The following is a 21,916-nucleotide window of genomic DNA, read 5'->3' on the forward strand; positions in this document are numbered from 1 at the left end:
GATAATGTCGATGTAGCTGACTTCGGGCCATAATTTCATGTCATCTACCCAGTCAGTGAGAAGTGACGGGTGAGGGACTGTTACTGAATTGTCCTCGCTGCTTTTTAAAACATCCTTGCAATGTATCCACCTCCGATGTGGTACCATTTACGCCAAGTAAAAGAAACTGCAGTGTCAAAATGTTTAATGAACAGCAAGTGTGTAAACCCGCAACTGTAAACAGCGCAAACAGAAGTAGAATACCGGCTTCCGCTATGAATTAGGGGTAATGGCGCAAAGTCAGGACTACTGTGGATAGAACTCTGCTAGTTCTATTAGCCTAGAAAAATGATAAACATAGAAACCAGTATTTGCTACATATTTCAACATTTTAGCCTTTTTATTTTATACTGAAATCTTTAAACTCTGAGCCGACAAGCGTGCACCTGGTCTTTAAAACAGAACTATATTAATTTGTGATCCCAACACGAGACCTGTAAAGGCATAACAGTCAAGGATCTCATTTACTGAGCAATTGTGATCTAACTTTTTCCACTGCTACTGTCAAAAGCTGGAGTCTCTTGCTGTTATAGGACTATGTGAATATGTCAATTCTAAAAGGCGTGATGATGAACAACAGAAGAATACACACATACATCCACACTAAAACACTGACAGCTGCTCTGCTGAAAACAAGTGGAAAGTAAAGAGAAAAAGAAGAAATCAACAGCCTACACACTGCACAACTCCAAATGAGCCTTTTTATTGCACCACAATAAATCACTTTGAGCATGTGCACTGCACATGGTGTAGTTTTCTTTTTGTTTTTTTTGTTTAAGTCAATCAATATAATGCTTATGCATATGTTCTGAATCCCATTATATCCACATGGCTATGCAATTTAAGAGTGTGCATTACTGCCTGATGATGGCAAGTGAGCTTGAAAAGTTACAATTTTCATGTTGAAATAAACAAAATTAGAGTCCTGCAGTGTTTGAACTGCTGAATTTTGTCACCTATCACAGACAAGCTAGCACGCCATTTTTAGACAGTATTCCGTGTTGACCATTGGGTTGTAATATACAAACTGCTGCAAAGATTAGACTCAACTTTTTGGCCATTTTTTTAATAAAATGCACCACACTGACAGTTTCTTTGACATGCTGTCAGTTAGTCCGGGGCCAAGCAGGAGTTAAAGTGAGTAAATGTACACATTAATTAAACCAGCAGTCTCCATTAAATTCAGAATGTTCATAATGATTGTTCCTCGCTTGCCAAAATTAATGGATCAGCTCTGAAATCGACTGAGGAAGCACTTTTGTCGTTGTGAAAGTCAACACAATAACATTCTGGTCAACTCAACAGCTGACCAGTAAACCCTGAGACTACACTGGCCTCAAGCAAAAAAATGATTACAAGTTAGAGGACAGACGAGTGGGTAGGCGATCATTAACTTTGAATCAATATTTATAAAAGCAACCACTTTTCTGGCTGTCAATTTCATGACGTACACGTTAATAACCTTTACTAAACATTTGCCAACATTAGTAATAAACGTAAAACCTTAAATCTTGAGACATTTGTTAACTTATTGCTAATTAATATATGAATTAACTGATATTCTATAATGTTAACCCTTACTGTGGACTGAGTAGCAGTGTACCACTTGGGATTTGAAAAGTAAAATATGTCATAGTTTACAATATAAGTAAACTAAGAAGTACTTTCAGCAACAAAGGTAAAAAAAAAAACAAAAAAAAAAACAGAACAAAAGCCTCCTACATACCTTCTGTCACCACATGGAGATATGAATAATGAAAAGAGAAGAAAATGGGGAACGTGCCATTATGTAAGCACTGAAGGTAAGACGGAAGATGGGAAGACATCCTTGGCTTGCTAACGGTAGGCTGAAGAGCTGTCTGCACTCAGAGCACCGGCATCAGGAGGGAATAATAATCACCAGTCACAAAAAAGAAAACAAAATCTTGTATCTGAAGCCGTTTCCTTAACTGCACAAACAAGAACACTTTGCTCCAAAGTGAGTATTTGTCTAACAAATGACAGAAAAACTCTATTCCCTCAGGAGAATAGAGTTTGGGTTTTTTTTCCCCTAGCAGACACTTGTTGAATTGCCAAATAAAAACATACTTCTACCTTGCTTCAACTTTGCCTAAAATAAAACAAAGGCCATAACACTTGGTTGACTGATTTGACTGAGTTAAATGTGCCACACGCTGCTCAAGCCTTTTAAATCTAGCTCTGACTTTTTTTACTTTTAAATGCATTTTTTAAAATCAAGATAACTTCCAGCTCTGCTAGTCACTTGGTTGGGTTATGGTCTGAGGATGAGGATGAGGATGAGGAGCTAGCTTCCCCACACACTCCAGTGACTTCATCCAGGAGGAAGCATCACTCTGGTCATCGCTGGAGCAGACTGTTCCATAATCAGTGGCCCAGCAGGTCTATCCTGAGTCCCCTGAGCTGCTTAAACCTGAGCCACCTCATCCTGTGGGACCTGAGCTGTCAGAGTTCAGAGTGGCTTGGCCCAACTGAATCCGTGGCTGAGAGTCCTAGCAGGCAAAGCCTGAGCTTCCAGAGGGTCCAGAGTTTTGTATTGGTGGTGTAGACCAAGCGTGGTCCTGAACATCCTGTGCTTGAGCCAGTCCCCTGAACCCCATGAACTCCCACGTTTTGATTTCTTTATTATTATATTGTGAGTCTCTGTTCTGGTGATGCACGTGTTCCTTTTGCTGTTTCTTACTTTAGAATTTCCTGGGATAGTTCAGTTTTTGTGATACGTTTTGGTTCATGCTCTGTTGCCCTGTCTATGATCTGTAGCAGTAGTAGTAACAGTTTTATCTTCCCTGTATTTCTCTGTGTGCCTCAGTGCCTTATCCTCTGTCTCATTTGTGTTTGTAGCATAATCCCTTTCTGTTTCCTCATCTCATAGATCGTGTTAAATCTCAGTATTCGTGTCTGTATTACTCTCTTTGGTTTTTCCCTGTTTTACACTGGAGGTTTGTTAACTTCAAACTTTTGCTAACCCCAAAAACCATTAGTAACCACTCCAGAGTCACTGGGCTCAGCCATGCTAAGACACCGTGACATGGAGCAGCAATGGTGAAGCTGCAAACCTATACCATCCCCAAGGAGGTGTTGTATATGAGACGAATGCTAAGAGACAGCAGTGAGGACTTCATATTGAGTGAGTCATGTGTCATTGTAGGTGATCGATTTTCTGCCCTGTAGCTACAGGAGAGCTGGCGCTGCCCTAGTGTGTGTGTGTGTGTGTGTGTGTGTGTGTGTCAGTGTTTGTGTGAGACTGAGGGATAGTCCTGACTGCTGATAAAAAAGTCGATGGGAGTCTGCAATGACTGTCTGCACATCGTTTTCTGGTCGCTTTCCTTACGGTATGAGTAACAGTTTTTTATCTTTTGTTTATCTGTTTGCACACACAGAAACTACCCTGATGCAAAGATAACACACAGCATTCAGCACATCAAACATTATAAATGTCATCAGTTCATGTTTTTCTGGCAGGACTCTGCACTCTGATTATGGACAAACAGCAACGTGCCTGACCTTTGTGACTTATTTCTGCCAATATCAGAAACAAATCAAAGTACTAAGACTCACACAGGAATCCAATCCAAATTCTGCACATATTAAAGTCAGCAAATTAACCCCTTAACTGGCAGCAAAAAAATCACCTGACAAAAACTACATAACGCCTTCTGGTTATTATTGGCTCTGAACAACCCATTTCATAGCCTATTAATCGGCTGCGTCTGGTCCGCGGGCCGAATGAAGTGCATTTATATGGCAGGCTAGACCCGCCCATTTTGACTGACACCTCATTCGGCCAATCATGTTAAGAAATGGGTTTCCCAGAGCCAATAATACTCAGAGGGCGTCACGTAGCTTTGTCAGGTGATTTGGTGCAGCCAGTTACATGATTGGCCGAATGACGTGTCAATAAAAATGGGAGGGTCTAGCCTGCCATATAAAAGGGACTACAAACGGCCCGTCACCGGGCCCTTGCCAGTTAAGGGGCTACAAAGTACAAGAACTTCTTAGTTCAGTAAAGGCAAAAACAGCACAAGTGGAAAAACATTTCCTCGGGAATTATAGCAGAGGTATATTAAAAGGCTCACCAGTACAGTCCTGGGTCTGCCACTCCAGGCACTGGCCGTAGGGAAAGGAAATGACATACGCAGAGGAGTCTACGCATCGTTGAGTACTTCCACACCACATGCACTCCATGGCCTGGCTGGTGCAGTTGGCACAGCTGGTGCGCAAAGCACAAGGCGTCTTACAGGGACGAGCATCCTGACTCTGGGGACTCCCTGAGCAATGGGACAGACAGGGGGATGAGATATTACGTGACTTGGTGTCAGCTACCATTTGCATTCAGACATCCAAATACTAAATAAATAAATAATATAGCTTAAATATCACCACTGTAAAACCAAAGGTTTACTCATTTAATCTATATTACTTGTAAATGTTCTAACAGATGGACAAACTGTGCATCAACTGATTATTTGCATGATTTAAATTTAATCTGATTAATTTGTATCAGTGTGCAAATTAATTGAATTTTGATTAATTTGTGATATTATTGTCCTTCACAGGCAACAAAGTTTTATATTTGAGGTGGATCTGACTTTCAGAAACTGCACAGGGGCAGCAACCTGTCAGTCACAAAGTAACTGGAGGCTATCAGTCTTATTTACACTCAGCGTGGCCATTTCATTAGGTATACCTTGCTAGTACCAGGTTGGCCCTCTTGTGCTTTCAGAACTGCCTTAATTCTTGCAGGTTTCTTCCTGTTAAAAGGGAGTTTTTCCTTCCCACTGTCACCAAGTGCTTGCTCATAGGGAGTCATTTTGGCTATTGGGACTTCTCTGTAATTATTGTAGGGTGTTTACCTTACAATATAAAGCACCTTGAGGAGACTGTGTTGATTTGGCGCTATATAAATAAAATTGAATTGAACAGAACAGATGTACCTAATGGAGTTGCTGGTGAGTGTCTTGTTTCATAACGTGCTCTGAGCTTCAAATACAGTTTTTTTTTTCCCTTATTTTCTCCTCACCAGCAGGTTTTTCACAGATCAGGCCGTCTGAGGTGGCGGTGCAGGGGTTTGCTTTAAGACCGGCCACTTGAGCTTGCTCCAAGTAGGCACAAAAGCCCGAGTCACTGGGCTCTCCAGGTGACCATCGCAGGGTGGTGTTTGTGAAGGGCGATGCATCCTCCCAGCCCCAGTATGACACATTGATCTTCCTCAGGCCGACCCATGGAGATAACGTCTGCAGAAGCAGAGAGACAAAGACGCACCTGTGGGCGTAAGTTTCTTACTTTTCAAATCACTCAATGACCAAGTTTCTGTGCAACATAAACAAACAACTTATTCTTTTTTTGTAGAACTGACTTGCACCGGTACACTTGGCCCATACTTGGTATAAAGCTGACATATCAGCTGTCCTCATATATGGTTACTTGATACTCTTTAATGTCACACTAAGAGAAAACACTTTTAAGACGTTTTTAGCCAAGCTTCATTCATAGTTAAAAAAAAAAATTTTTTCCTGGAAGAAAGTCATGGTCTTTGTTACGGTTCCCTACAATGTTTTAAGAACTTATAAGAAGGGTGGTCTTAGCAACTGAAAGTAAACTGAAATCTTCCACAGATTTTAGCGCTGTAGCCCTGCCAGAGTCACCTAAAGCAGAAGGTAACAACAAAACGAATCCTGATGCTACTTTTTTTTTTTTCACAGCTGGTCACTTTTTTTTTTAATCACCTAAGCAAGAAGCACACAGTAATTTAACTAAGACAACATCTACTTTGCCAGAAAGACAGTGTTGTGTTTCGCATTAAAGCAGATCCTAAATCAAACCTTCTGCAAATGACGGTAATTGCTACAAAAGCACAAACTCACTGAAGATTTCAAAAAAGCTCCTTGAAGTATAGTTCAGTGAACACTTGAATTATCTGCTGACAAAAAAACAAGTGTGTTGTGAAAGAATACTTTCCCACAGCTGTGATTCATTTCATCAGATAAATTCAGGTTCCCAAAAAGACTCTGACACTACATTTACACTCCAGTAAGCGCGTATTTTCACACGCCTTTCTGTATATCTTTATAGTACCTAGATGCGTCTAATTAGCTCCTCCATTTGAAAATCCTTTGTAATCCAGATAAAAACAATATTTTTTGCAGCCATGTTGAGAGATTTTGAATCGTAAGCATCAAAGAAAGACTTTATATTATCCAGCAGTGTGCAAACATTTGTTCGTGTCTCTGCTGACAGCGTGCATTCATCATGAAATGTTGCCAAGTACATCAGATCCTCAAATGACACTTCAAGCATAAACAGACATGAAATTTTTTGTATGTGCCTCTACAGTACACACAAATAAAAGACAATGTCTGGCATTTCATGATAAATCAAACTATTATAGAAGCAGGTTTGTATGCATATATTGCCTCACAATGAACTGAGGAATGTCAAATCAATCCAAGTGTCCCTAAAGTAAATCAGCTGCATTTATTGTTAGCTTGAAAGAAGGCAGCAGGTGTAAACTTAAGTTACATTCATATACAGCTTTTTAAAAATTACATCTAAGTGCAATGCTTTGCAAAAATGCACTCCCAATGAGGTGTGTTTGTTTCTTTTCTTATTGTCATGAAACCCCAGCCTTATAAAAAAGGTCCGTTTTTAATCAACACTTAGCCTTTCAATGAAGAAGTTTGCATTTTAAAATTTTAAAATCTGTTTAAATATACAGTGCCTTGCGAAAGTATTTGGCCCCCTTGAACTTTTTTAGCCTTTTGCCACATTTCAGGCTTCAAATATAAAGATATAAAATTTTAATTTTTTGTAAAGAATCAACAAGTGGGACACAATCGTGAAGTGCAATGAAATTTATTGGATGTGTCAAACTTTTTTAACAAATAAAAAACTGAAAAGTGGGGTGTGCAATATTATTCGGCCCCTTTACTGTCAGTGCAGCAAACTCACTCCAGAAGTTCAGTGAGGATCTCTGAATGATCCAATGTTGTACCAAATGACTGATGATAATAAATAGAATCCACCTGTGTGTAATCAAGTCTCCGTATAAATGCACCTGCTCTGTGATAGTCTCAGGGTTCTGTTCAAAGCGCAGAGAGCATCATGAAGACCAAGGAACACACCAGGCAGGTCCGAGATGCTGTTGTGGAGAAGTTCAAAGCCGGATTTGGATAAAAAAAGATTTCCCAAGCTTTAAACATCTCAAGGAGCACTGTGCAAGCAATCATACTGAAATGGAGTATCAGACCACTCCAAATCTACCAAGACCCGGCCGTCCCTCTAAACTTTCATCTCAAACAAGGAGAAGACTGATCAGAGATGCAGCCAAGAGGCCCATGATCACTCTGGATGAACTGCAGAGATCTACAGCTGAGGTGGGAGAGTCTGTCCATAGGACAACAATCAGTCATACACTGCACAAATCTGGCCTTTATGGAAGAGTGGCAAGAAGAAAGCCATTTCTCAAAGATATCCATAAAAAGTCTCGTTTAAAGTTTGCCACAAGCCACCTGGGAGACACACCAAACATGTGGAAGAAGGTACTCTGGTCAGATGAAACCAAAATCAAACTGTTTGGCCACAATGCAAAACGATATGTTTGGCGTAAAAGCAACACAGCTCATTACCCTGAACACACCATCCCCACTGTCAAACATGGTGGTGGCAGCATCATGGTTTGGGCCTGCTTTTCGTCAGCAGGGACAGGGAAGATGGTCAAAATTGATGGGAAGATGGATGGGGCCAAATACAGGACCATTCTGGAAGAAAACCTGTTGGAGTCTGCAAGAGACCTGAGACTGGGACGGAGATTTATCTTCCAACAAGACAATGATCCAAAACATAAAGCCAAATCTACAATGGAATGGTTCACAAATAAACGTATCCAGGTGTTGGAACGGCCAAGTCAAAGTCCAGACCTGAATCCAATCGAGAATCTGTGGAAAGAGCTGAAGACTGCTGTTCACAAACGCTCTCCATCCAACCTCACTGAGCTCGAGCTGTTTTGCAAGGAAGAATGGGCAAGAATTTCAGTCTCTCGATGTGCAAAACTGATAGAGACAGACCCCAAGCGACTTGCAGCTGTAATTGCAGCAAAAGGTGGCGCTACAAAGTATTAACGCAAGGGGGCCGAATAATTTTGCACGCCCCACTTTTCAGTGTTTTATTTGTTAAAAAAGTTTGACACATCCAATAAATTTCATTCCACTTCACGATTGTGTCCCACTTGTTGTTCATTCTTCACAAAAAATTAAAATTTTATATCTTTATGTTTGAAGCCTGAAAAGTGGCAAAAGTTTGAAAAGTTCAAGGGGGCCGAATACTTTCGCAAGGCACTGTAGTTATTGCATGTCACATGCACTGAAGGAGCAAACTGCTGCAATTAAGAGGCTCTCCTCAAGAAAATGACCGTATTTGCAAGCTGCTGTTACGACCACTAGAAGTGCAAGTCTAACAAGTGGTGCCGGGCACAACAAACCCCGCACCAGCTGAGGTTTTAGCTGATTTGAACATCCCCATAATTTTCCCTTGACCTTTACCTTGAGGTCAAGGTCGCCAAGATTCGAACTCTAAGCTCTTTAGTAGATGCATCTATGGCGCGAATTATCAAGTTATCGCATTCACAAGATTTTCAGGTCAGATTTGACCTCTGACCTTAACCCAGTTATGGCAAAAAAAAAAAAATTGTATCAGTACCAACAGAGGAGATGAACCCCAGCAGCACCCCAACACTACAGTACCTCAAATGGCCACATGAGGCTGGCTCTTAAAGCAAGTCAATCCTCCATACCCCCCCCCCAACCATCTTTAGAGCCAGGGAGAATGGTGTTGGTCTCTACAATTCTTTTCCTTCATTAAAACTATATGGCAAAATTTTTTATATAAATGATCCATTATTACAAACTTTATAAAAAGTTGTGAATCATAAGTAAGAAGTGGATACTTTTTCGTCTTGTTCAGAGTTGGGCTGTATCTAAAGAAGCTCTCAGGAGTCAGCTGTTCCACCTCTCCATTGAGCAACTTCCTTTTGTTTTGAGTTTGTTTTTCACCAGCAAGAACTTGCATTGAGCAGTAAATTACAGATGCATCGTGCAAACCAATCAAAGTAAGCAGTGCATTAGCTGATAATGCCACAGCTGCTACACCCCCGCTACTGACTAAAATACAAACATATTGCTTGGGAGAAGAGTTCGATCCTGGGAACACTGCTGTGTAACCTCTGGAACCTGTCTATCTTAATGGCCTTCAGGGCTTTCTCTGGTATCACGCTACATGTAGCTCATGTTTACTTGTATCTGCAGCCATGTGAAGGTCAGTGAGCTGAAGTACATGAAAAAGAAGAACTGAAGTATAAAAAGGATCTCAGTGGAAGCACAGCCTCAGAGATGGGGTGATAACACAACCTGTAAAGACATGTGGTGTCTCTGTTCTCCTTGATACCAAGTAGGCCACAATAAATGATTCTCTAACTTACATCTGAGTCGTGAAATGTTATTTTTGCTTCAGGAAACATGGTCTGATTAAACTTTACTTAACAACATCCACATTTATGCACTATCTACAGGCAGGACTCACAGGAAATGCTGGAAAAATACCTTTCTATTACTTGTTTAACTTTCAAGGCTTCTCCTAACCAAACACGGTGAAACAAAAGTAAAAGTAAACAGCAACTGAAAGCAAAAGTGGAAACAAGGGTGGAGGGTGGAAACAAACAGAGTTGATCATTTAGTTGGGGGATTTATTGGAAATGATTACATCTTTTCAACACTGGCATGAAGGCGATCTAGAATATTTCCAAAAGTTTCTCCTCAAATATATTTTACCGAGAGGTAGCGGCATTTGATTTGGCCAGGTAAGATCTCAGGTACCTCAGCTGAACTTTGGAAAAGATTAATTTTGTTCAACAAGGGCCAAATTAGTAAATGATCACCATGAACAATAGAAATAGAAAGAAGAAACCAGTAACTATTTCAAGGCATATAGGCAAGCGTGTACTGCACTACAGTGGTCTAAAATTCTGACCCTGCATGGTGTCAGTCAGAACAGCTCAAACCTAAGTTGTTGGGATAGGAAAGTGCATCAGAAAATGTAACACTTTCCTGGAATATGTACAGATTTGAAAAGCACAACTTTCACCAAAAGCCTTAATTCACAGATGGAAGTAATTAAAAATAACACCTGCTTTCATGCTACCCTTTGATAGGATTGTCTCTGCAAACATGTCTGAAACATACCAAGGTACAATGGTGCATAAACAGCCACAGCTATTTTTTAAAGCATAAAAGCAGAAATAATAACTAGCTTTCACTGGCATTGTTTGCATGCCTGTCATTTCTGAGTTTACTGCATGGTGACCCACCCACCTTGTCTTGCAGCTGATATTTTTGTAGCTCTTCCAAAACAAAATTGACCTGTTTGTCTGTCAACAAAGAGGCAATATTTCCTCCAAGGTTTTTGCAGTAATGCTGGGCATTGTCGTAGCTCTCTCGGCTGGAGTTGATCCTCAGGCAGACCTCAGCGACCTGGTGCCAGCCCTCCCCACACAGCTGGCCTGCACGCAAAGACACGCTACTGTTATTTTTCTGTCTTCATCTCACAGTTCATTTGTGCAGTGAACCCGTGCATTACAAACAGCATAAAAACAAGACTGTAATCTTTATAGTGGCATTGTAATCTCTGAATCTTCATTCATTACACAGCAAAACACGTAAATGTGATGCATAAAGAGATAACTCTGACTCACAACTCAAACAATACTTAACATTAAAACAATGTTAGTGTTAGCATTTCAAAATGTCTGATTGATTAATAATATCAGCATTCACATTTTCACATACATACTGCAGCGTGGCTTTACTCATGCCCGAGAAACTGGCTTAAAAATCTGACGGGGCTATAGATCGAGTTAAGCTCATGCAAAAAATAGAAGCAGACAGGAGAATGGCATAAACAGCTTTTACTTGGATGTAACCAGGCGTCATTAGTCAAGCAGGCACTTATCCTTCATGGTAAAAGTGCTGCTGGTATTTATAGACTGAGTCTAATGAAGAGCAGGTGTGACAGTGAGGGGAGAGTCAGGTGAGACCCAAGTGGGATCCTCACTGATAGTAAGTGGTGGGCAGAGGAGGGACCGAAGCTGAGATCTAGAACTAATGCGATGGCCTGGAGAGTAAACTTTGCTGCCAGAACAAACAGACGATTGAACCACGTTAAAAGACTTTTTTTTTTTTTTTTTCCTCGCTTATGTGATTAAATATTTATGAAACTAATTTTAGAGGCTGATGTAACTGTTGATTTATGCTGTTTTAGATTAGAGCACCAAATCTTTGCTTCGTACAGACCTGACAAATAGGATTCCCAGGAGTTAACCATATGTTCCCCTGGGGATAAAGGAACAAGACTGAGTACAGCTGGCAGATAAATTCGCCCATAAAACGCATATATGCACTCATTGTTCTTATCAGGGTCACTAAAGTGTCTTGTGGGAGACTATAACAGCAGAGAGGCCGTTCAATTAGCCAGGATGAAAGGAACGAATAGCTATTCAGTCGCCCCTGAGCACTGCTGTTTATTTTGGTCTTCGGGACTGATTACATTCACAGGCCAATAATGGCTTCCATCACCAACCTTTCATGCTACAGAAAAGAAAATACCTGCTCTCTTTCTTTTTTTCTACACGCAGTGTAAGTGGGCAATAATTGACCGAAACAGGAGGCGAAGGTTTAAAAAAAAAAAAAAAAAAAAAAAAAAAAGGAGTGTAAAAATAAAAAGATTGATTAGGTTACAGTCTTTGTGTAAAAAGCAGAGATAAATATGTTGGAACATTTAGAATAATGAGTCTAAAGAAAAGGCCACGGCTGTCACGGTGGTAGAGCTACCTTTAACTAACCAAGCAGCTCTTAGCCATGCTGTTTCAATAAATGTACCTGCACATAAAACTCCAGGAAAACAGAAGGTTTGTTTCTGCCTCGCCACGTTAATGGACTCAAACAAAAAGATACATCAGTTGAATTTGTGGCAGGTATCTCAGTCTGCGAGGCTTCGTGACAAGCGGCTCAAGCTTGCACGTGCACGCGCAGAAAACGCTTGATGGGCTCGACACACGGGGAGCGACAAACGACAGCGACGAATGGGTCGCATCGCCACTGGGGTGAAACCGAACACACGGGACGCGATAGCGACGGCAGCTTTGCGAATCGCGCTCTTACGTCACTCGTCTCCAAGAAATGTGATTGGTTATGAAACTGGAGGGATTTAGACATTTTCAAAGCAGTCCGTGTCAGACACGGCAATAAAGATGAGGAGTCTGAAGATTTTATTGGAACTGACAGAAATCTTGCTGTTAAGTCTCCTCTACAAAGAAAAAGACAACCTCGGTTTCATCCTATATTAGCACAAAGTCCTCTCTATCCGTCTGTTTAACGTTAGTCTTGCACCAACACGTTCTCATATGGCTGCCTTTTATGTGTAACTCGATAATCACTGCGTGAAGTGTCATATAATATAGGAAGTCAAACACAGCTAAAACGATGCTTTCCTTCCTGCTGAAAGTGGTTGCAGACTGCAGCGTGTAGCATACTCTTCGCTCATTGGTCAGTCAATGAAACTCTTGCTGATTGGTTAGTGCCACGCGACAGCGACAAAAGTAGAACATTTTCCAACTTTGTTGTGTCGCGTCGCCTGGTCGCGTGTGCACGTCTACGTGTACGAGCTCGAAATTTCACATGCACGAATGTCGCCGGTCGCTTAGCTGGAGGAGGGCAAGCGATTGTCGCCTCATCACACAAGCTCCATAGGAAATGAATGGAGAGCGAGCGACGTCGCTCCCCGTGTGTCGAGCCCCTGAGAAGCGGCACAGGATGCCGAAGCTTCAGCGGTGCAATAGGAGAAGGCAGGGATAGTTTTCCACTAATGCAAAACAGCCTCAGATGCAAAGAAGCTGCAATCAGTAACACTCATTTTGATTTACACAGAATAGAAGCACATGGTCGTTTCATACTTCCCTCCATTTAAAGCCTTAAAATAATTCCAGGGGCAAAATTAATCACAGCCTTTAGCTTCGCGGTCCTCGAAAAATAAACAGCATATACTGCTAGAGAATTCTACTGCCAGGCTAGGAGCTGCACTCTGTGCAAGTAAAGAACCACCAGGAAATGAACTGTTCTGCTGTTTTCACTATTTGGATAATAAACCGATGTGAAGTCTCCAAAGGGGAATGTAATGCAGGGCTCATGGCAGCAAACACTGACTGAAAAGGATAGGACTGCAAGTCAGGAAGCATGATAATCTGAACACTTCTGATGAAAACTGAACGGGGAAGTAATACACCTCAGATTTGGTTCAAGCTTTTCACATTTTATAAATGTAAGGCGCCATTAACCCGTACGTGTCAGTTATCTAGGCCACGTTTGTGCCTTTGGTGCTTTATGGAGCATTTTTAATGGAATTATCTGACATAACATAACTTGCTATTTGTTACATACCAAGTCTGTGCTGCAGCTTTGGTGGGTGATGTTCTTGCATTTTATTATTTGGTTACTTAGCACATATGTGTTAGCGCTTTGCACTCATTTACAGTTTATAAGCAGTTTGCTAACCAGACTCGCTACTGTTACTTGGCACTCCACCCTCTCATCTAAATATGGATATGATACTTCTGGCTCCAAAACATGAAAATTTGAGGCTTCAAAATGCAGAATTTAACCTCGTCTCAGGCTTGTCACAGCAACAGACTTTCACAACAGTGCTGGGAAAAACAAAAAAAAAAAAATTCACAATGTTGTAATATTATAGAATATTTAAATTAAAATAAATATTAGCTGAGTTATAGCCGAGTCAAATTCAGCTGTAACTTTATGTTGTGCTGTACACAATTACCTGATATTATCCTTTGTGCATTATTGACACAGTATTGAATACACAGTTATAATTAAATCCCTAACCTGATCTCTTTGACTGAGCATGATTTTGCTTTTCCGTTTCATGGAACTAGTCCATTAGTGGTTCTCCTGTTTAAGGGACTGCTAAATCAGTCATCAGGAACAGTCCTTGTTAGTATACATGATACTGCCATCTAAAAACTTGCTACGTTTTATCCAGATTAAGACACAGGTTTGAACTGCAAATGAACAAACCACCATATTCCTGAGTAATAATCGAATTATCAAGCAATTTAATCCCAGGAAAACACGAGGGCCTGCCAGAGAGGACTGAAGTGCAAGTATGCCTGTGTAGTTTCTCACCCATCCAGGTCTTGGTAGTCTCTGGAGCTTGAAAAAAGGTGAGTGGACTTCTTATTTAAGTTATAATTTAACTCCAAAGACTACTGAAGTGGACACAAGAAAGGGACAAAACACCATCTTCTGCTTAAGGCTAGTGCAAGTTTATAAGTCTGTACTGATGGACCCAGAAGGTCCCTACAACACAATACAACAAGGAACTGCATCATCTATGGACTAAAAGGTTGTTTCCTCTGCCCTTAGCTCTGCTGGCAAAAAAGTCAACTGGGAGCAGCTATGGCTTTAAGGCTGCACAGCATAACTCAAAACTTGTTAGTCATCCAAGGATCCCACATTCAGAACATCCAGTAAACACTTCTAATTGGCCTACTTCTCTATGCTGCTGAGTGCACAGCGTATTTCTCAAGTGTGTGCATGCTTGGTGTGTGTGTGTGGTGTGTGTGTGGTGTGTGTGTGTGTGTGTGTGTGTGTTGTGTGTGTGTGTGTGTGTGTGTGTGTGTGTGTGTGTGTGTTCATGCTAATCCTGTCTGTGTACACGCTTGCCTGAATATATGAGGGTGTTTATTTGTGAAGACCACTGTGAATAAGCCACCAGTTAGCGTGGGAACATGTACAAATGTTGCGTTTTACTTTACAGCATGTTTAATGTGGCACACAGTATGACAACAGTAGTTCTGAAAAATTACTGGTGAACTTGCGATCATTTAAGACTGAAGGCTAGACTGTCGTAAATATCATCAAATAGATCTGTGGAGCGTTTATGAAACAGATTATGCATGCGTGCATTTGTGAAACTGTTTATGTAAATATCTGTCAGTAGATTCTCAAGGTGTTTTCATTTTCGCTGCACATGGCCTCAATCTGCATCAGGAGGCAGATTAGAAAGCAAATCACAAACATGCTGTGCAAAGACTTTGCAAAGTTGGGGGTAAAAAGTTTTAAGATTTACTCTGAAATAAAATGAGCTTCATGAATTGAACTCGATAATTTGCTTGCAACTATGTTGCATGTAACGAGTGTTTCTCCTCACCAGGCAACGCTTGACACTCCTGCTGCTGTGGCTCCCACTGGCAGTTAACGTTCAGGGAGCAACTCCTGCAGCTGGCCAGCCTGAAACACTCCAGCTCCTCCCTGCGCTTACACCTGGACGAGTCTCTTACAGTCTTCAAACACACACAAAATAACAGGAACTAATATCAGTCGAGCTGGAATTCGTCGTCATTGTTCTCTACAACAGTAAATACTCCACAATAAAGCTGGAGAAATCAATAACAGCGTGCAACAAAAGCTGAAAATGAATATGGGCATGGTGAATTGAACAGCTAACAGAACATGCAGAGTGAAAAGGAAATCAATATGACAGAGACCTTATACTGAGATGGTCTTTTTATTAAAGGCAGCAAGGCTAATTTTCACCTCACACTTTTGGCTACAAGGTTTCAGAAGAGACGGGACATTTATGCTTTTTGTTAAGAAGTTTCCAAATTTGATCAGGTGCCACTTCAGTGTGAACATGACTGCTTTGCTTTAGAGAGAAGAAGAAGGAAATTTTAAAAAGGTACATCTGTATGACATTTGTCTTCTTAAAGGCCACATTGGCTGCACAGGTAAACACAATCCTGACCTTCAGATTTTTTTAACCATCCAGCTCTTTGATTCTGCATCTTTTTTTATATTACATTTAAATTGATTTTAATGAAAGACTTGTTAAAGGTTAAGCAGATGAATATGCAGACCTTTGCTCAGAACCTGTTTTTAAGCAGGTTTTTTTTTTTGCTTACACATATTCTCAAGAATTATTGAACATACGTTTTGTATAGCATACTTATATTCACACAAAGATGACAAGTCTTATCATTGTCTTTCCTGCTTAAAAAGTATTTACTAAAGACCCTCAAGAGCTTTTTGATCAGTAACAATTTCTATGTCAATGACGTGAACAGCTCCTCACAGCATAATGTTCTTTTTCATACACCAAGCTAAGTACCAGTTGTTGGAGAAGGAAGAAATGCATGAAATACATGCAAATTTGTACTCAGATTGACCCCAGTGTCCATATAACCAGAGGGGCTACTCTGACCTGTGACCTCGCAGCCCAAACCTGAAGCCTAACAGGAAGTGTCAAATGATACACACATGTCCCCTTCTCCTGGCTCCGTGCTTCCACAAGCTCAGCTGATGTTCAGACAACATGGATGGAGGGGGAGACAGAGACAGAGCGCCGCCATGCTGCTGGGCCAGCTCCAGAGTCAGCTACACACACACACACACACACACACACACACACACACACACACACACACACACACACACACACACAGATTCAGATCAAATCCAGCCAATCACACAAAAAGAAGGATAAAAGCAACATGTAAACACACAGAGAAAGACGGACAAAGCAGAGTCGGGATTAAAAACAGGGAATGTGAAAAAAGGAAACAAGATGAGCAAAGTACCACATGTCACTTCTTATCTTACCTGATGCCCTAAGATTATTTTATTTTTTGAATGTTCATGCTTATGGTTGAGAGAACGAAAGATAAAAACCTTAAACGAGCATGCGTGAGATCGTTTAAAAAGAGCACACTGTTTCTTATATAAAGAAAAACAGCAGCTTCTTCCTTTAACCAGTCATTTCAAGTTGCTTTGACAGTCCTCTGAGCTTTCCTCCAGCATTTATCAGTTTTCATTTCACTCTTAACAAAAGATAATTTCCCAGTGGCTACATTTCTAATCCAACACTCACTTAGCTTTTTTCTGAGTGCAATTTTGTTGCCAAACAAGGTGAAATGTCAGGAGATAATAATAATAATAATAATAATTGTAACATTGTAACATGTGAGTACATGCTACAATGTCAAATTTTACTGCATAAAAAAAAAATCTGATTTACAAAATATACAGAAAAGTGATTTGGTTTCTATGGATAGTTTCTCCCTTCATCATAACTCTGAGCGGGGTATTTCATTTTTAAATAGCTGGACACTGGCATCAGGGGCATGGCCCATACCTGTCAAGGCTCCCGTTTTGGCCGGGAAACTCCTGTATTTCACCCCTCATCCCGCCGTCTTCCCGTATTATTATTTTCCCGTAAATTTCCTGTATTTTAATACAATAATTTAAAAACGTATTCCTGTGCCGCTCCAAACGGAATTGTCACTAGCTTGCAGTAGCCTGAAAACACCGAGCCTGCCCACCCGCTCCCTCCGCTCCCATCCCCGGACCTCACTTCGGCCTTTTGAGACAGGTGACAGCGACACAACACAAGTTGGCAACAGTGGCCCAGATAAAGGAGGAGGGTTGAACGTAGCTAGCAGTCTCACCCCACATAAGTGTTTTCGTTAAATTTGATATTCTAACATTAAACAATACAGGACAAAATTGATTTATGTAATGTGGGTCTGGGCAAAGCATTAAAGTTCTTTAGTTATTTCATGAAGTTCTTTTGTAGTTCTGAACATATTTATGGTGTTTTTTTAGGCCCAAGCCTCCCGAAGGGATCGGCGAGGAGCCTATTGCATTTGCTCGCACGAAAAAGGACCCTCAAACAAGGTAGGGTAGGTCGAACGCTTCTCGAAAACGTATATATGGGGGTGAATGGAACAGCCCATAATTTACACTATTTGTCTCTCCAAAGATGTTTTTCCTCTCTCCTACAGCCTCGATTTCAAATACATGCAAATGACCAATTATGTAAGTTAGGTGATGACGTCACATTCTATTTTCAGTGGCGGAAAATTTCACGTATTTTTAAATACAAAACTTGACATTTATGTCATAGATGCACATATTGGCTAAGCACCATACAACTAAAATACTAGAAAGTCGCTCTCCAAAACAGGAATCTAACCATCAATCTTCCAATTAGTAGATAACCTGCTCTAACTCCTGAGCCACAGCCACCCCAATAGCCAACACTAAGCAGCAATGATGATGGAATTGCAATTTATAAGGTTAAAACAGAGCTTGGAAGTCAGTATTTGGTTTGACCAGCTTTATTGTTCTTTATATTACAGAGAAATTAAAGAGAAAATACAGAGAAACCCCAACAATCAAAACGACCCCCTATGAGCAAGCACTTGGCAACTGGGGGAGGAAACAACTCCCTTTAAACAGGAAGAAACCTCCAGCAGAACCTGGCTCAGGGAGGGGCAGTCATCTGCTGCGACTGGTTGGGGTTCATGTTGGCCACTTTCTCTCCTGGCGCTGGAGCCTCTCTCTCACTTCCTCCTCCTCTGCTGTGTCTGGTCTACTAAAATATATATATATACACACACACACACACAATGAAGGCTGTCTATTGATAGCCTTCATTGCTGCTCATTTGAAGACTTGCGAAATTTGCAAGGACTAATTCTTCTTGTTCTTCTTGTTCTTCTTCTTTTTCTTCTTCTTCTTCTTCTTCTTGTTCTTCTTCCTGGATCCTCCAACTTGATGGTTGTCAAGTTCTGGAGGTGAACCCTCTTGCGCTTCATCATCTACATTCTCCTCTCTGGGTCTTTTGGTGGATCCACTGGAGACTCCAGGCAAAGGATCCTCCTCTGGGATGTCCTGGTGGACATCTGCAGCTTCTTCAGCTCCCTCATGAGCAATATCAGACTCAGTCCTTAGATCAGGGTTTGCAAGTCTGATTCTTTTGCTCGTGTGCGCTTCATCATCTACATTCTCCTCTCTGGGTCTTTTGGTGGATCCACTGGAGACTCCAGGCAAAGGATCCTCTTCTGGGATGTCCTGGTGGACATCTGCAGCTTCTTCAGCTCCCTCATGAGCAATATCAGACTCAGTCCTTAGATCAGGGTTTGCAAGTCTGATTCTTTTGCTCGTGTGCGCTTCATCATCTACATTCTCCTCTCTGGGTCTTTTGGTGGATCCACTGGAGACTCCAGGCAAAGGATCCTCTTCTGGGATGTCCTGGTGGACATCTGCAGCTTCTTCAACTGCCTCATAAACATTATCATTGTTGATTCCACCAGCAACAGCAATGTCATCATTTTCTCTATTCAGGTCAACAGGGTCATAAAAGACCTCATCATCAATGTCGGCAACACCTACAAGAACATCATCATTTTCTCCATTCAGGTCAACAGGGTCATAAAAGACCTCATCATCAATGTCGGCACCACCTACAAGAACATCATCATTTTCTCCATTCAGGTCAACAGGGTCATAAAAGACCTCATCATCAATGTTGGCACCACCTACAAGAACATCATCATTTTCTCTATTCAGGTCAACTGGGTCATAAAAGACCTCATCAGTCATGGCACCACACACAACAACAGCATCAAAAGACAATCACACCACACTACAAGAACATCATCATTTTCTCCATTCAGGTCAACAGGGTCATAAAAGACCTCATCATCAATGTTGGCACCACCTACAAGAACATCATCATTTTCTCCATTCAGGTCAACAGGGTCATAAAAGACCTCATCATCAATGTTGGCACCACCTACAAGAACATCATCATTTTCTCTATTCAGGTCAACAGGGTCATCAAAGACCTCATCATCAATGTTGGCACCACCTACAAGAACATCATCATTTTCTCCATTCAGGTCAACAAACTCCTCATCCATGTCGGCAATACCAAAATTGTCAATATTTTGCCAGTTATTGTGGAAATGGTTGCCATCCCCAGCAGCGTTCTGCATATCTTGGATATTTAGATTATAATTGAATATGGCCAGACTTTCCAAGAGTCTGGACATAAAAGTTGGTAATTCGTCTCCTCTTCCATCCATTTTTGGTGTAAAATGATTTTAAAACAATGTGTGTTTGGAGTTCTGTGCAGATATGTGTGTGTTCTAGACTAGAATCTCTTCAGGTCTTCAGGCTCCTACTTAAAGGTTCTGCTGATGACTCATCAAAACATTAAAGGCCTTTGTAGAAGCCAGACATATCTTGTGTTCAGTTGGTTGTCATGGTGACAAGTACGCACTTTGTGTCCTTTTATCTGTGATATGAACCGATACAAAGAAGCAAGTTCAGCCTTAGAGCCCAACCTAATTCACAGCCGTGAAAATCGCTTCGCTTTGAACTTGAGAAACGTCATCACTCTCAGCCCAAGTACTGTTCCAAACCTAAGTACGCCTAAAGGCAAGTTCGCTCAAAATACCCGGATGTGTTCTCGCTCCGCCCCTTTTATCGAGTCTGCATCGGGTGGTGACTCGTGTGGACTTGGTGCAGCCAAGTATCCCAGAATGCATTTCGAACAAAACTCAAAACCAATAATGGCGGAATAGAGCGGCTAAAAGTGAGAGTGAATTTTGAAATATTACCGCTTCTGTGACACAAAACAGACTTTTACGGTGTTTTCAGGCGAGAATGTAGATGTGTAAACATCAAATATCTCCTCAGTTTATCAAGATATTGCTTGAATTAAAATGTGCTCCGACGTTTTCGGAAATGTCCGTTCCGCTGCGCTCGCCGGTGTAACACCAAATTCTGCGACCCATCATATTCTGCGACCACAGGGGGCGATAGCGTACATCCCTCTGCATGTACGTGCTGAATGAGAGCTGAGCTGGGTGGCAGAAAATCTTTCGTTTCGTTTTTTGTTTCGTTTGAACCCCTTCCCAAAAAAGTGCTTGGAAACATTTATTTATCGTTTACCAATTTATTGAAGGATGGGTAGTAGTGGGTTTATGTATTTCAAACGATAGAATAAAAGCATTCAATGCAACGGTCCGTCCAGCTGTGTTCAATGTCAAATAAAAAAAACGCATTTCCTTCGTCAATGCGAACGAAATAATATTCCGTAAGGTTTACAATCTCCTGTTTTGGTGCTTACACGGTTTACGTAAATAGTGTCCTTCTCGCTCGTATTCAGCACGTACATGCAGAGTGATGTACGCTATCGCCCCCTGTGGTCGCAGAATATGATGGGTCGCAGAATTTGGTGTAACACCGGCCGAACGATGGTCGCTGTATGCGGGGAGAACTCCAGACTGCCGGCACATCATTTCAAAACTCCCGCTGACTTTCACTGCTGAGGGGAAGTTACACACAGATATAATACACTCAGATTATCTCTGACGGCTGATGTTTGGTTTATTTCGGCATTTCAATTGTCCCTGTGCAAATCAATAAAACTGATATTAAAAATATTTTACTCAGGAAGGAACATGATAGCCTTTTCACTGGGAATGGGAACATCGCATCGGCACGCTGATGCTGTTTATGGAGATCGTGAAGACTGACGACAGGCCTGCTCCAGAAATGATCAAATTATATGTTTTAAAGTGTTAATATTTATTTGACTATATTCTAAACAAATGTCGTAAGTGGTGGAAGTGTTCTGAAATAAAAATAATATAATTTCAATATTTGACCTGACTTTGTAAAGTAAGCAGCAGAGCTGTGTATAATGTTTTTATTCAGAGATGAAGTTTTTAAAACCAAGCAGTCAATTTAACCAAGCAACTAATTTAACCAATTATACCAATTACTATCAATTTATTTATTATTTATTTATTATCAATTTAACCAAGCAACCAATTTAAGCTGTAATTTTTGTTTCAATGAAACCCTCGCTTATTGGTTTAGTGCCACGCAACCGAGGTACAGTTGTTTATCCGGGTTTGTTCCCGCTATCGCGAGAACTGCCACTGCAGTAC

General features: G+C 41.0%; 2 protein-coding genes across 3 annotated transcripts in view; both read right to left on the reverse strand.

Moving 5' to 3' along the window:
• atrnl1a (attractin-like 1a) overlaps positions 1 to 21,916 on the reverse strand; it is a 325,565-nt gene that overhangs the window by 217,078 nt on the left and 86,571 nt on the right. The window contains exons 14-18 of the mRNA XM_030748010.1: positions 16,431 to 16,547; positions 15,325 to 15,457; positions 10,419 to 10,606; positions 5,078 to 5,291; positions 4,134 to 4,325 (exon numbers count right to left, since the gene is read on the reverse strand). Coding sequence (XP_030603870.1) covers positions 4,134 to 4,325; positions 5,078 to 5,291; positions 10,419 to 10,606; positions 15,325 to 15,457; positions 16,431 to 16,547 — 844 coding nt within the window. The remainder of the gene's footprint in view (positions 1 to 4,133; positions 4,326 to 5,077; positions 5,292 to 10,418; positions 10,607 to 15,324; positions 15,458 to 16,430; positions 16,548 to 21,916) is intronic.
• Positions 18,376 to 20,495, reverse strand: LOC115793167 (protein PFC0760c-like). 2 transcript variants are annotated; one of them, XM_030748012.1, is made up of 2 exons: positions 19,675 to 20,495; positions 18,376 to 19,492 (listed from the first exon to the last, which is right to left on the reverse strand). In XM_030748012.1, the coding sequence occupies exons 1-2, from the start codon at positions 20,039 to 20,041 to the stop codon at positions 18,645 to 18,647; spliced, it is 1,215 nt and encodes a 404-aa protein (XP_030603872.1). In that variant the 5' UTR covers positions 20,042 to 20,495; the 3' UTR covers positions 18,376 to 18,644. The 2 variants fall into 2 exon arrangements, with proteins under 2 accessions (XP_030603872.1, XP_030603871.1); XM_030748011.1 differs by having other exon boundaries at positions 18,376 to 19,544; positions 19,652 to 20,495.

Source organism: Archocentrus centrarchus, chromosome 15 (genome assembly GCF_007364275.1).
Source record: "Archocentrus centrarchus isolate MPI-CPG fArcCen1 chromosome 15, fArcCen1, whole genome shotgun sequence".
NCBI lineage: Eukaryota > Metazoa > Chordata > Actinopteri > Cichliformes > Cichlidae > Archocentrus > Archocentrus centrarchus.